Source organism: Pantherophis guttatus, chromosome 2, assembly GCF_059756535.1.
Source record: "Pantherophis guttatus breed Tessera chromosome 2, ASM5975653v1, whole genome shotgun sequence".
NCBI lineage: Eukaryota > Metazoa > Chordata > Lepidosauria > Squamata > Colubridae > Pantherophis > Pantherophis guttatus.
The window spans coordinates 2,153,955-2,169,991 of NC_142064.1; the positions used below are offsets into that span (position 1 = coordinate 2,153,955).

The 16,037-nt window shown below is 47.3% G+C and overlaps 1 protein-coding gene across 1 annotated transcript in view; it reads left to right on the forward strand.

Moving 5' to 3' along the window:
- Window positions 1–881: 881 nt before the first annotated feature.
- LOC148115008 (maestro heat-like repeat-containing protein family member 7) overlaps window positions 882–16,037 on the forward strand; it is a 37,566-nt gene continuing 22,410 nt past the window's right edge. The window contains exons 1-2 of the mRNA XM_087885455.1: window positions 882–935; window positions 5,980–6,102. Of these exons, the coding sequence (XP_087741581.1) occupies window positions 882–935; window positions 5,980–6,102 (177 nt within the window). The remainder of the gene's footprint in view (window positions 936–5,979; window positions 6,103–16,037) is intronic.

A 16,037-nucleotide genomic window follows, 5' to 3' on the forward strand; every position in this document is an offset into this window, starting at 1 on the left:
CAGGGCTGGGCTACCTATGGAACCAGCCTTGTCCTTTCACATCAGCCCATCCCACACAATCATTCCATCCATCCATCCATCCATCAATCCATCAATCAATCAGAACAGAGCCAGAAGGGACCTTGGAGGTCTTCCAATCCAACCTCCTGCTCAAGCAGGAGATGCTATACAATCCCAGACAAATGGCTATCCAGTCTCTTCTTAAAAGGCTCCAGTGATGAAGCACCCACGATTTCTGGTGGGAAGCCATTCCATTGGTTGATTGTCCTCACTGTTTGGAAGTTTCTCCTAGTTGACCCCCTCCTCTTTGTGGCATCCCCTCAAATACTGGAAGACTGCTCTCATGTCACAAGTACACCCTTCCTTCTTTTCTCTAGACTACCCAAATCCAAATCCTGCAACCATCCTTCATTAGGCAGGGATGTTATGGAAACTCAGTCAAAGAGTTTTGACTGGTGGGGTCTAGGAAGAGGGTCTTCTCTACCGCTGCCACTGTATTAGGGAACATCTTGCCCGCAGAGGTGAGGAAAGACCCCTCCCTCTTAGCCTTTTTCAAAGACTATATCTAAATTATAAGATTACGACATCATGAAATTTCAAAGCAATAAAAAATTCCAATTCCATATATAAGATGGTTGTCTAAGGACATGAAGATCAGGGACTCAAGACGTATGACAGGTTTGACCCCTCCCTCAGGCTCAGCCTGGTGATCCACTACGCATACCTTGCCTCTCTCTCCTTTGAGAAGGCTTGTCCTGTCGAATTGCCCATCAATCTCTGTCTGTCTCTTCTTCTCAGAACTCTCTGACGAGTGCTTCAGAAGTCTGTGGGAGAGCAAGAAGGCGCTAAAAGGGAGACCAGTCAAAGAAGTCTTGGACTTGATGGACAAGAGAGAAATATTAGAGACCATCTTGGACCATCTTCGTCCTTTCCAGGTAAGCAGCTTGGCTTGTGTCGCAGTGGGCCCGGACGTCCATCTTGGTTGCAGAAGCCAGGACTGCCTTGGTGGAGATCATTTATCCCAAAAGTAGACAAATTTGGTTATCGAGAAACTATGGGGCCCTTGGTGGAAGGATCATGGAACAACCCTGGAATGATCGCCTCAACAATTTTGAACTCCGCCTAAAGACCAAGACTTAGAGATGCACTTAGAGACTGTCACCACCCCTGGAACGCTTCAAATCAATGGAGAAAACCTAAAGAAGGTGGACATTTTTTGGTATCTGGGTCCTATCTTCAGGGAAATGGTGGCATCAATGGTGAGGTGCGAGCAAAGGTGAATGCAGCATGGATGCATTGGCGAGATGCATTGGCGAGAGTGTTATTGGACAGATGAATGGCAACCCATCTTAAATCTAAGATCTAAAAGACAACCATCCTCCCTGTTGCACTGTCTGGCACTGAATGCTGGGCAGCAACAACAGGGACCGGAAGCTCTCTGCATGCCATGGAAATGCGAAGGCTCCGTTGGATATCGGGCACCTCACTTCTTGACTACATCACAAATGACATCATTCCACAGCATTTCGGTGTGGCACCAATTACAGAGAAGATGAGAGATGGCCGACTCCGATGGTATGGACACGTCCAGCGAGCAGCATCTTCCACCGTGGCCAAGACTGCCTACCAACTAGAAGTCAAAGGCCGGTGACTTCGCATGTGTCCAAAACAGAGATGGCAAGATCCCATCAACAAAGATGTGCAAGCCAGGGCCAGCATCCTGTAGACGCAGCTGTCCACACAAAGTGGCATTCAATGACCCAAAAAGTGGACCCTGCACCTGCGGGAATACGCTAGGAAGAAGAAGATGGGGTCCTTGGTGCTCTCTGAGCTTGGCTCTTTACTTGCAGACATTTCATGACCCAATTACATCATTATCCCTTCTACTACTGATGAAGGTCCCTAGTTGGGTCATGAAACATCTGCAAGAAAGCAACCAAACTCAAAGAGCACCAAAGACCCCACAGTCCTCCTCCTCCTCCTCCTCCACTCCCCTCCCTTCTTTTTCCTTCCTCCTTCCTCCTCCCCTTCTTCTCCTTGTGTTGTGGCCCGCCAGCAGCCTGCACGGATCGTGGCTAATCCTGATGACGAGGAGGCTGGTGTGGTGTCGTGCCAGCAGCCTGCGCGGCCGGCGCTCGCATCGGACAGCGAGGAGGCTGAAGAGGATGTGGTGCCAGAGGCAGAGACTCAGCCTGGGCCTTCAGAACCTCCAGAGGCTCCTTCAAGTGGAGAGAGCGAAGTGGAGGAGCCTCTTCTCAATGCTCGAGCATGCAGGGCTGCCAAAAGGCAGGAGTGGCTACTCAGGAGGAGGAGGTCTCCTCGAGAGTAAGGCTTGAGGATAATTGGCCACTTCCTTAGCCTATTTAAGTCGCACACAGCTAGTGCGTTCTTGCTGGAAACAAAGATGTGCAAGCCAGGGCCAGCATCCTGTAGACGCAGCTGTCCACACAAAGTGGCATTCAATGACCCAAAAAGTGGACCCAAAAACCTGCGGGAATACGCTAGGAAGAAGAAGCTGGGGTCCTTGGTGCTCTCTGAGCTTGGCTCTTTACTTGCAGACATTTCATGACCCAACTACATCATTATCCCTTCTACTACTGATGAAGGTCCCTAGTTGGGTCATGAAACATCTGCAAGAAAGCAACCAAACTCAAAGAGCACCAAGAACCCCACAGTCCTCCTTCTCCTCCTCCACTCCCTTCCCTTCCTTTTCCTTCCTCCTTCCTCCTCCCCTTCTTCTCCTTCACTCTGTAAACCCACTCCCTTATAACACTGATGAAGTTCCCTAGTTGGACCAAGGGCTCCACAGTTCTCCTCTTCCTCTTCCTCTTCCTCCTCCTCCTCTTCTTCCTCCTCCCCCTCCTCCTCCTCCTCCTCTCAACAAACCCCACCCCCTTCCAGCACTCAGGATGTCACCAACTTTGGGTCATGAAACGTCTGCAAGAAAAGAACTGAGCTCAGAGGAGCCCACAGTTCAACCCGGAGCTACAAATATTCTTTTCCATTTGCTGAACTGTAGTCCTTGCAAGCCCAACCCACCAGCCCATAGTGAGGGAGACTGGGAGTTGTACAGGTGGTCCTTAACTTACAACCTCACACTCAGCCCAAAGTTTAGGTTGCTGAGCAGGACATTTTGTAAATGAGTTTTGCCCGAATTTCATGACCTTTCTTGTCACAGCTGTTAAGCGAATCATTGCAGATGTTAAATTAGTAAGACGGTTGTTAAGTGAATCTGGCTTCTCCCGTGACTTTGCTTGTCAGAAAGTTGCAAAAGGGGGTCACATGACCTGGGACGATGCAACCGGCACAAGTACATGCCAGTTGCAAAACATCTGGATTTTGATCACATGACCACAGGGATGTTGCCATGGTCCTCAGTGTGAAAAACAAAGTCCCTTTTTTTCAGTTGTAAACTATTCGCTATAACTTCGAACAGTCAGTAAATAAATGTTCTGACCCAAACACGACAAACACTCTGAAGTGAACTCAAAGATTCCTTTATGAGGAGAGCCAGCAGCCCCAACAAAAAATTCCTCTCTCACCGCAGGCTAAGAAGTCCATCCGGCAGGGAGAAGAATAGTTGTCTGCCACATCTATTCATCTCCGCCCCTGCCTTTTATTCCCAGAGCTAGGAAGAGCTTCGCTAGCAGCGGTGTCTCTTCCGTCCTGAGGACCGGCCCATAGATTTCCACTGGCTCTCCTCTCCTCTGCCTTCTGCGCATCCGTGCTTCAGGCACTGGACCCAGCTGTTCCTCCTCTTCCTCATCAGTCACTTCCAGACCTGGGGGCTGTTGACTCACCATCTGAGGGCTGACAGATGTCCAGGCTCCTCCTCTCTCTCTCTCTCTCTGCCAGCTCCATTCCCTCTTCCCCCTCGGAGCTCTCAGGTTGCCCTGATGCTGGCCCTGACTCCCACGCCTCCTCCTCTTCCTCCTCTGATTCGGCTGCTGGAGGGCCATAACAATAAATGGTGATAAATCAAGTTCTCACAATTTCTGGCAGAGATTTTCCAACTGTTCATCTCAAAAGCTGCCTCAGCTCCAGCTGATACAATCCTTGTTACGTGCTTCATGTCTGTCCCAGCTAGAAAAGTCGAATTAATTATAATATGCATCCTGACACAGAAGGGAAACCAACCCTCCCCTTGGAAACACAGGGAAAGCTGTTCCTTCCTCTGCTCCTTCACTTTCTCACAACTTCTTTTTTGTTGTTCTTGTTGTTGTTGGCAAAGCAGATTCCTTCAAGCCACAGGAGGAAAACAAGCGGATTGCCACCCATCGACCAGAAGCAAAGCACGTCCCAGGTCTTGTCTAAAGACAAGGTAAATATGTGGAGGTTTTACACTTTTAGGGCCGCAGTTGTCTTAGATGCAACGTCAGAAGAGGACAGCTTGCCGGGGCCAACTCACCGCTGTCCACGAGCCATGGCAGACTCGCTGCAGGTTAATTCACCAATTCGCTTCTCTCCAATAATGTTAAAAATCATTTTAATGTTTGTCGTTCATGTATCGTTTTGTCCTTCCTTTGGCATCCTTTCTTTGACTCTTCTGTTCCACCGTTTCTTCGATATTAGACAGACAAATGAATAATAAAATTACAGACTTGGAAGGGGCCTTGGAGGTCTTCTAGTCCAACCCCCTACTCAAGGAGGAAACCCTTTCCCATTTCAGGCAAATGGCTGTCCAATCTCTTCTTAAAAGCCCCCAGTGATGCAGCACCCACAACTTCTGGAGGCAAACTGTTCCACTGGTTAATTGTTCTCACTGTTTGGAAGTTTCTCCTTGGTTCTAGATTGGTTCTCTCCTTGACAAGTTTCCACCCATTGTTTCTTGTCTTGCCTTCGGGTGCTTTGGAGAATTGGCTGACCCCCTCCTCTTTGTGGCAGCCCCTGAGATATTGGAACCCTGCTATTAGTGTAACTCTTGTTCCCTGGTGAGTAGGCCACGGCAAGTAAGCCATGGCTAGTTGGCCATGGTTAGCTGGCCATGCCAAGAGGGCCATGGCAAGTTGTCCAAATCCACCACGGAGAGCTACTGCATTTAAAAAGATGAAGCTGCACAATCTCCACAGAAAGCATATCAGGACCCCCAAACAGAGAATCAACAAGGGCACCTATGGGGATGGGGTGGGGGTTAAAGTAGCTTTTTAAGAAGAAGAAGAAAGTCAAAATGGCAATTATTGATTTATTAGATTAATATGCTGCCCATCTCCCCAGTCAGGTCACCCGGGACCACTTTCCTTGTGCTTGGCTACACAGAGTCCATTTTTGATCATTATTTGTCCTATATTTTCTTTTCCTGGCCGATTGGTGGAGCTCCCTAGGACTCATGGACTCTTTTTCCCACTTTCAGATTAACCTATACAAATATTATGGAGTTAAACTGCGAAACTCAACACAGAAGGACCTGGTGACGGAACAGCTCAAAAGCCTTCTAAATTTTTCATTCCAGGAAGAAACAGACCGAGAGGTGAGTGGGAGTGGGATGCCTGCGGGGGCTGAGACCTCCATCTTTGTGGGGTCCTTGGTGCTCTCTGAGCTTGGATGTTTTCTTGCAGACGTTTAGTGACCCAACTAGGTCACGTCATCAGTGCTAGAAAGGAAAAGGTTTTGCAGCGTGAAGGGAGGAGGAGGAGGAAGGAGGAGGAGAAGAACTGTCGGGTCTCTTAACTTGGTTGTTTTCTTGTAGATGTTTCATTACCCAGCTAGGTAATATCATCAGTGCTAGAAGAGAATGGGGGTTAGAGAGAGGAGGAGGAGGAGGAGGCGGACTGTGGGGTCCTTGGTGCTCTCTGTGCTTGGTTGTTTTGTTGCAGACATTTTATTACCCAGCTAGGCAATTTCATCAGTGCTAGAAGGGCCTGGGGTTTGCAGAGAGGAGGAGGAGGAGGAACAGGAGGTGGAGAAGGGGAGGAGAAAGCGGAAAATAAAGAGAAAGAGAAATGTGCAAATGTCCTAATTCACAAACATCGCTTTGCCTAGGGAATCTCGGAATCCATTCGAATGGTTGCCTTTTGCCACCTGCCTGAGATTCTGGAGGTCCTGAAAGAGGCTGGACATTTCAGGCAGCCCAAGGCACCTTTTACGCTGGAAGCCACCATTGAGGTAAGACCAGGGATGGGGCTGAACAGAAGTACAGAAGGAGGCTGGGGGATTCTGGGAAGGAAAGTCCAATGTGCTTGGAAGGACTTATGCACCAGGCTGTCTGGTCTCCTCAGATTGGTCATAGATCTCAAAGACCTGAGTCCAGCGCTGAGGATATAGGTGGTGCTGGAAATTCTCCATCTCCCGGAGAACTATTTTATAAGGCTAGAGAAGATTAGGAGTTGCCCCGACAAACATCTCACGTAGACTCAAAGGTGCTTTTTCAGAAGGCTCGGGCTTTGTTTTTTCCTGAAGACATTTCGCTTCTCATCCAAAAAGCTTCTTCTGTTTTGACCAAAGTCAGAACTGTAGAAGCTTCTTGGATAAGAAGTGAAACAAGGAAAAACAAAGTCTAATTGCCTTTGGAAAAAGCCCCTTTGGGACAACCATGACCTGGATGACTAAGAAGCTCCATTAGTTTCCATCCATTGCTTCTCTTGTCTTCTGGTGCTCTGGGAAATAGTTTGACCCCCTCGTCTTTGTACTCACAGACTCTCTCCGAGAGATGGATTCGGACCACACTAATCCTCTGCTACGGCCAGGCAGTCCTAGGAGCACAAGTAGAAGACATGGTGCCTCTCCTGGACAACATTATTTCAGAAATACTCGACCAGTATTCCACCAGGAACAAGGTAGGCTGGTTTCCACCCTATATTTCTCTTAATGCTGACTTTAATTATGAGAACAATTATAATCCAGAGTCCTTAGCTTGATTGCTTTCTTAAAGACATTTCATGACCCAACTAGCATGTTGTGGGAGAGGAGGAGGAGGAGGATCTATGGTCATGCTGCATTTATTATACTCAAGGCAGCGCATGTGCATTATACGCTTTCTTCCTTTCCACACAACAACAACTCTGTGTTGTGTAAGTCAACTCACTCAGCCGGCCCTCATGCCTAAGGCAGGATTAGAACTCACAGTCTGCTGGTGATTGGCCCAAAGTCTCTCAGCTGGCTTTCATCCTAAGGAGGGACTAGAACTCACAGTCTTCTGGTGATTGGCCCAAAGTTACCAATCCAGCTTTCACACCTAAGGCAGGACTAGAACCTAGAATGCCCAGTGATGTTTTGATTGTGAGCCCCCCAGAGTTCAACCAAAGACAATCGGCTACCTAAAGGGCCGAGCTGAGGATTTTGTACAGTATCTGGATGATAAAATAACTCAGATTCGGGAAGACTTGGCCGCTGACTGGGTTAGTTCAGACAAGATGACCGAGGCAGGCCTTGAGAGTGTTATCTGGGAGGAGTTCGATCCTGTGGCTCCCAAGGACGTGGACAGGATCTTGGGACGGCTGAACGCCACCACATGTTTATTGGACCCGTGTCCCTCCTGGTTGGTGCTGGCTTCCCGGGAGGTTACACGAGGCTGGCTCCAGGGAATTATCAACGCTTCTTTGAGTGAAGGTGTCCTGCCAGCCGCCTTGAAAGAGGTGGTGGTGAGGCCTCTCCTCAAGAAGCCATCCCTGGATCCGGCTGTTTTGGCTAACTATCGTTCAGTCTCCAACCTTCGCTTTATTGCGAAGGTTGTTGAGAGTGTGGTGGCGCGACAGCTTCCACAGTACCTGGATGAAGCTGTCTATTTGGATCCGCTCCAGTTCGGCTTCAGACCTGGGTACAGCACGGAAATGGCATTAGTCGCGTTGGTGGATGATCTCTGGAGGGCTCGGGATAGGGGTTACTCCTCTATCCTGGTCCTGTTAGACCTCTCAGCGGCTTTTGATACCATCGACCATGGTATCATGTTGCGCCAGCTGGAGGGAGTGGGGGGCACCATTTTGCGGTGGTTCTCCTCCTATCTCTCCGACCGGTCGCAATCCGTGTTGACAGGGGGGCAGCGGTCGACCCCGAGGCACCTTGTTTGTGGGGTGCCACAAGTGTCGGTCCTCTCGCCCCTCCTGTTCAACATTTATGTGAAGCCGCTGGGTGAGATCATCCGTGGTTTTGGGGTGGAGTTCCATCAGTACGCTGATGATACTCAGCTGTACATCTCCACCCCAGACCATCCCAACGATGCCTTGGAAGTGATGTCCCAGTGCCTGGAGGCTGTACGGATCTGGATGGGGAGAAACAGGCTTCGACTCAACCCTTCCAAGACCGAGTGGCTGTGGCTACCGGGGTCCTGGTATAGCCAGCTGACGCCATCGCTGGTTATTGGGGGCGAATCACTGGCCCCCACAGAAAGGGCCCGCAACTTGGGCGTCCTCCTGGACGCACAGCTGTCTTTAGAAGGGCATATGACGGCCGTGGCCAGGGGGGCTTTTTATCAGGTTCGCCTGATATGCCAGTTGCGCCCCTTTCTGGATCGGGACTCCCTACGCACAGTCACTCAAGCACTCGTCACCTCTCGTCTGGACTATTGTAACGCTCTCTACATGGGGCTCCCCTTGGGGTACACCCGGAGGCTCCAACTGGTGCAGAATGCGGCTGCATGGGGGATTATGGGAGCGACGGGGCGCTCCCATGTGACTCCTCTCCTGCGTGAGCTGCATTGGCTTCCGGTGGACTTCCGGGTGCGCTTCAAGGTGTTGGTGATCACCTTTAAAGTGCTCCATGGCTTAGGGCCAGGGTACTTACGGGACCGCCTTCTGCCACCAATAGCCTCCCACCGGCCAGTTCGCTCCCACAGAGAGTGCCTCCTCAGGGTGCCGTTGGCTAGACAATGCCAGCTGGCGACCCCCAGGAGGAGAGCCTTCTCTGTGGTGGCACCTACCCTTTGGAACAATCTACCCCCAGAGATATGAGTGATCTCCGACCTCCGGACTTTTCGTCGGGCCCTAAAAACTCATCTCTTTCAGTTAGCCGGTCTGTCTTGATTTTATGATTTTATGGTTGATTTTAAATTTTGATATGGATTTTAAATTGATAAATTTTAAACTATGGGCCAAATTTAATTATTTTAAATCTATTTTTAATCGTACTTTATGTATAAATGTTTTATTTTGGCTGTTCACTGCCCTGAGTCCGAAAGGAGAAGGGCGGTATAGAAATTTGAATAATAAATAAAATAAAAATAAATAAATACATCCTCTTCCTTTTGGTTTTTCTTTCTTTCTTTCTTTTTTTGAATAAAGTTTGTTTATATTTGTGTAGTTTATACATATCATTATGTGAATGGTGTGGTATCTGAGTATCATATAATTCAATACAAATAAACATATTCATAATTATTACATTCCATTTTCCTTATTCCATATCATTAATACATTGCTTTACCACCCTTCCATTCTAAACTTTTAACATTTTCCTCCCTTCACATTATTATATTCAAAGACATGATAATCTGTTTTATTATTCATATTCCCATTATTTAACTCTTCTTTTCTATTAAATTTCATTTCTTTCTTCCATTATTTAATATCTCAATAGGAACTTCTAATATCAATCACAATCATTTAAAACATTCAACATATTCCTATCTTATTTTTTTTCTAATTTTCTCATTCAAGCTCTAGTTTTCTTGTTGCATAAAATTCTACTATTATTACACATAGCTATATTTATTTATCATATTACCTACACAATAGTATTCTCTTAAGTCTTTTATAGTCTGAATCTATCATTTAATTTTTTCTCCTTGCCCTGCCCTTTCCCACTGTTTAATTTGAAAGCTTTCTGTTCTAAATCCTATCTTTTCCTCCCAAGCCTCTTCCTGTTCCTCCCATTTCTTTTTAAAATCTTTTAAAGTGATTTCCCCCTGCTTTGGTTCCTCAACCCTTATTAATTTTAAGAGTGTCTTCTCCTTGTTATCTTCTTTTTGCTGGTTTCCTTCTTGTCCTTGTCTTTGCTCCTTGTCTATTGTATACAATTTTCCCATCTTCTATCTATATGATCAAAGATTTCCACCATGTCTTTGTGTAGTTCCAGTATAAGGTCCTTAATGCTTTGAATCATACTCCACTCCGTTTAAGTCTCCACAATCATCGGTTCAGAAACCAAGCCTCCAGGTCAAATTTTAATGTTTCATCAATGTTCAATCAAATCAGTTAGTTGCTTCAGGGATCCTCCACTCCTCAAGTCATTTTTATATATCCAATATATATATTTTTATATCTCACCCAGACAAGACATCATTCACCATTTCTCTTTTCCTGCACAAACTGATGGTTTCTGATGGTTCCCCAGCTTCACGGCAGCCATTTTTGAATGCCGCTGCTCCAAGTCTTTGGATGAGAGGTTTTTCCGAGTCAGGGAGGAGAGATGCGGCTCTCCTCAACCTGCAAGGTGGTCCCCCTTTGCTTCACCACCCCTACAGGGTGGCTATGGCTTCAAATGAAGCCCCCAACAGGGAGAGCTAGGAACAGGGCCATCGAGCTCACTTCCGAAGGCACCGGAATTTCAACCGGAGGTCCTTCCTTTGGTTTTTCTGACCCCACCATATTCCCACTTGTATTTCCCAGGACGAAGGGCTGAAGACAGCGTTCATGAGGTCTATCATCATGATCACCAAAGCTGTTGCCTACAGCAGGAGGCAAGATGTCAATTTGCCTCATAAAGAGGAATTGGTCATAAACATCATTGTAAGTGGGGAGAGGGAAGGGAGGCAGGTGCTCCTGGGCGTATTTATTTTTGAAAGTGAATTTGAATCGAATTGAATACCAATCAATTGAGCCCAAAATGTTTTTGTTGCTAAATGGGACATTTGTTGTGAATTCTGCCAATTGTATGACCCGTCTTGCCACCGTTGTTAGCAGAATCATTTTCGTTAAATTAATTTCACATTGGTTAACGGAATCTGGCTTCCCAATTTTATATAGATCGTAAACAGGCCACAGTTACCCATCCCAGACTTAAATCACTGCAAACTGCCATAAATGCAAGCTGGTTGCCAAGTGACCGAAATATGGTCATATGATCCCTGAGGAAGAGACGCCTCTCAGAACTTTGCATCTGGGTCATAAGTAGTCCTGGAGAGATCCCACAAAACTTTAAATGGTGGCTAAGCGACCAGTTGTAAATTGGGGACTTCCAGCGTCAACCAGAAAAAGCATAGGGCTGGGAAGAGGGCCAGCTGGATGGTGGCCATATCTCAGGAGCTTTCTTAGATGTGTTTCTTTCTTCTTTCAGGAAGTCATTGAAGATCAGCCCGCGAGACCCTTGTCCGTTGTAATTCTCCATCAAGCGATCGTCACCATCACCTGCATGAGGTACCTACCTGCTCCGCCCTCATCTTCCCACCAACTTGGTAGGAACTTGGAGTTGGACCCAGTGATGGGATTTCAATGCCAAGTCCCCATGCTCTAGAGCAGGCGTGTCAAACTCAATTTCACTGAGGGCCACATCAGGGTTGCGGTTGACCTCGGGGATGGATGGGCGGGGGTCACCAAATGAGTGGGTGTGGCCGACGGGGTGGGTGTGGCCAGCTTGACGTCACTCCCCAAACTCCAATGAAGTTGGGGGTGTTCCATAATTCGAGGTTTTTAAGAAAAGAGTGGACAACCAAATGACTGGGATGGTTGAAGGACCATCAAGCAAGGGTTGGAGTAGAAGACCTCCAAGGTCCCTTTTAGCCCAATGAGTCTATGATCTTCTCACCCTCCTCCTTTTTTCTTGCCTTTCATCAGCCGTATGAAACCCGCTTTGAACTCTGAGATGAGGTCTAAAGTGGTGAGCAAAAGCATCCAGAAGGTGTTTTCCTTGCCGGCTTTCAAGATGACCACACTGAAAGCGAACAGCCCAGGGCAATCAACTCAAATTCAGGTGAGCAGTCCAGATGGAGCAAAGCCCTCTGAGATCCACCTGGAAACAAGGATCTGGTAAACATGATTCAAGATCTCCTCAAAAACTCTAGATCCATCCTTCGATCCCAATGGCACCTTGGCCTGTCCCTTCATTTTTGGTCCTGAAAGTATGCGTCCACTTCTCATTATAAGTTTCTGGAGCATAGGACTATTATTAAGTCCTAAGCATCTCCCTATGGTTTTCCTCGCCATCTTTTCTCTCTTCCTCCACTTCTCTTTTATGTTCTGGTTGAAGTGTCTTCTCAAGACCAATTCCCATCTCCCCCCTTTGGCCCCGAACAAAAGAAGGGCCACGGTGGGGCAGAATAACCATGTTCTGCACTCACTAGCTATGATTCCTAGGTAGTCTCAAAATTCAGACGCTTAACAACCGGTTCAGATTTACAACAGTCGCACCACTCAATGAGGAAGCCCGATTCACTTAAGAACCGTGTGGCTAACTTCCCCACCCCTGGATTTCTTCCTCTTTTAGGCGCTGTTCCTTCCTTTATGCCACTTCTTCCTTCGGACATTCTTGTTCTTCTTTTAGGACTTTTATCACCAGACGGCAAATGCCTGCAACACCATGCTCACCGGCTTGCTGTCCGAGGCTCCCAGTTTGGATTCCCTGCAGGAGATCTTGACGGTAAAGAGTGATTCTTTCTTGGGGTTGGTCGCACTGTCAACCAGATGGTTAGGCTGGATTTGGCAATTCTGTCATGGATTCTGGACGGAAGGCTGGAGCCGGTCAGGATCGAACTGCTGAACTGCTGGCAGTCAGCAGAATTATCCTGCAATACTGCATTCTAACCACTGTGCCACCACGGCTCTAAATGAACTGTCGTAAGACTAGCTGTATTCCAGAAATCTTCAACTCCTACTCTAGTTTTGAGTCTAGAATAGACCTAAATTGATCACCATCTCAAATTTGTTTAGTTCTTTAGATTTTCTCCCCAGTCCTGGCAAATTCTGTGGCTCTTCCAACTGTGAATCACAAATTCTTCCTTTCCTCCTCCTCCTCTGTTTTTCTGGTAGCACACGAATCCCTGGATTGAATCCCCCAAGAGTCACGAGAGAGAGAGGGCCATCAAGAGCATCAGGCACCTCCTGAAGTTCGTTTCTGAAAACGTCAATTTCGATGTAAGTCACCATTTGGGATAAGATGTTTTCAAAGAAAGGGAAAAAAAGAAGAAAGTCCAGCTGCCTTTTGGAAAAAGCATCTTTGGGATGTGACCAGGAGGATATAAGGAGTCCCGCTTGAGCAAGGGGTTGGAGGAGAAAACCTCCACAGTCCCTTCCAGCAACTGAGGTTCTGGGATTCTAAAATTCTATGATTCTAAGGTTCTATGATTCAAAATTCTATGATTCAATGATTTGAAGATTCAAAGATTTGAAGATTCAAATATTCTATTATTCAAAGATTCTATGATTCTATGTATATAAGATTCTGTGATGCTATGATTCTATGACTCTATGATATGAAGACTCAAAGATTTGAAGATTCAAAGATTCATTGATTCAAAATTCTATGATGCTATGATTATGATTCATTGATTCAAAGATTCATTGATTCAAAGATTCTGTGATTATGATTTGAAAATTCTAGGATTCTAAGATTCAAATATTCAATAATTCTATGATTCTAAAATTCTAAGATTCTCTGTATCTAAGATTCTGTGATTCTAGGATTCTATGGTGCTATGATTCATATTCTCCGATTTCAGCTGGCTGAAACCTAAATGAGCCCCTCTTCTCATCTCTCCCCTCCTTCCTGCTTCCTTTCATTAGACCACAGCTGACTTTTCTTTGCTGGGACAGCTGGTGGCTTTGCTGGGCCTGCACGTTGGCGACACCAGCGAAGAAGTTGGCCAGATGTCCGCAGAGGCCGCCTACCACCTCCACCACCTCATCATGAGCAAACTGGGTGAGAAAGTTGGACCCCAAGGGCTGCCAGGAGCCCAGGGATGCGCCCTGCCCAGGAGAGCCCTGGGTGTCCCAGCCTGCTGGTCATTGGGCTGGGCAGAGATGATTTTCACTGAGAGTTTTGGCCTCTCAGTGCTGATGGTCATCATCACTGATGATCTTCCCTAGTTGGGCAATGAAACGTCTGCAAGAAAACCATCGAGCCCAGAGAGCACCAGGGACCCCTCAGGTCAGCCCTGAGCTGCAGATCTTCTCTTCTGTTGGGACGACTAAAGCGGCCGTCAGACGAAGGATCTTCAGAAGCTCCGAATGCCAAAATCTGACCTTCTCTTGTTTTCCTCCCTCCACAGCCAAAGAAATGGAAGAGAAACCCAAGAACAAGAAGGGGAACATCGTCAATTGGCTGAGGGAAGACTTCTTCTTTTCGGGCCCAACCATATTTTATAATAATGTCTCCAAAATGGCTAAGGTACGTTTTAGTTTAGCACTTTGCCTGGCTTCTTGTTGACCTTCCTTTCTCTCCTCCTCTTGACCTGGAGATACTCAAAAAAGTCAATATCACAGTGGGGACGGCAGGCTCCAAAGGCCGGAGGGTGGATATCCACCCCCCACACACACAATGTCTAGGAGCAGGCGATCGCAGCTGCCATGTTGGCTTCCTTCCCCCACATCCTAATATCACCTGATGGATGACACGGAATAAGGCCTGCCCTCTACATGGGGTGCTGTCCCCAAATCTGGGTCAAAGTCTCTGGCTTGTTGAGAGAAGGAGGGAGTCAAAACCCTTCATGGTCTCCTTTTCTTCTCTCCGATAGGCCTTTGGCGAGCATCTGAGCCCGTCACAAATAAACGACCTGATCTTAAAAGCCTTGGAGGCTCTGACAGACCCGGACAAGAACATTTCACACACTGCAGGACTCCTGCTCAATTCGTTCTTGGAGGAATGTGGGATGGAGATGGAGGAGGTAAGAAAATTGCAAGGTTTGGAGCAAAAGGGATATAGGAGATTTTGGAGAAAAGAAAGATGAGAATGGGTGAGACCTTGTTGGCTTAGTGACAACACTTTGGCTGGATTGAAGAAGGCTAGGGCTGCATGGGAGACCACCAGGTGATCTTAGGGCTGTTGAGAAAGTTGGTCAAGCCTTCCAGAAGAAGGTAAGGGCAAAACAAATAGCCCTATTGTTTTCATGAGAAATAACAGTTGGAGAGCCAGTTGGGCAGTGGTTAAGGCACCAGGCTAGAAGGCAGGAGAAGGCCAAGTCCTGTCTTAGCCATGAAAGCCACACGGGTGACTTTGGGCCAGTCTCTCTCTCTCTCTCTCTCTCAGCCCAACTCACCTCACAGGGGGGTGATTGTGGGGGAAAGAGGAAGGAGAAGGTACAAGCTGGATATCTTCTCCGCTTCAAATTATCCGTGAAAGTAATAAAGGTGGGGTTAAATAAACAAATCAATCAATCAGTCAAAAAGTTGCCTTCAGGCATCCTATCTGGAGTTGACCGGGGATAATGGAGGTGGTAGTCCAAGAGACCAGAAAAAGCACAGAAATGGGGAATTAGCGGCTACCCAACATTTGAACTATGGACTGCAGGGTTTCTTGCTAGTGGCTGGGGTGTTCCTGAGTTCTAGATCAGTCTTTTTGGATGTTCCTCATCTGTTCCTGGATCCATTCCAGTTGACATTAAAAAACAAAGGCCAAGCAGGGTTTGGACGACCTCTTGAGGCTCTTAAGCATCCTCAGGGTCACGGGATAAAATTCAGGGGCTTAGCAAACGTGTTCCATATTATGACGGTTGCAGACGGTCTCATCCCTCGGATCTCTCTTTTGCCATAGCTGCCCATGATCCTCAAGGAGATCTACATGCGTCTCCCGAAGATCTCGGACCCTGCCACCAAAGAACAAACTCTAAAGGCAGTGTGTCACCTGGCATCCAAACGGGTGAACAAAGTCGTGGATATTCTCCTTGAGAGCTCGGTGGCCTGCGATGGGTAAGAAGAACCTCAAGGAGATGTGCCTCCTGCTTTCTTATATGCCAAAGAGATTCTCAACCATTTGCGATGGGGTGAATAGCTGTAGCTCGGGTGGAGGATGAGGATGGAGGTTGGTTCTCTGAGCTTCTGGGTGGGTTTCCAAACGTTTCATTACCAGGCCAGGTAACATCTTCAGCGGAGTTTAGGGAACACCAGTGTTGATGTTCTTCTGCTGGTAAGGGCTTTGTGTGGTCAGTAGGTCTTATGATGGAGAAGTCACGTCAGGTG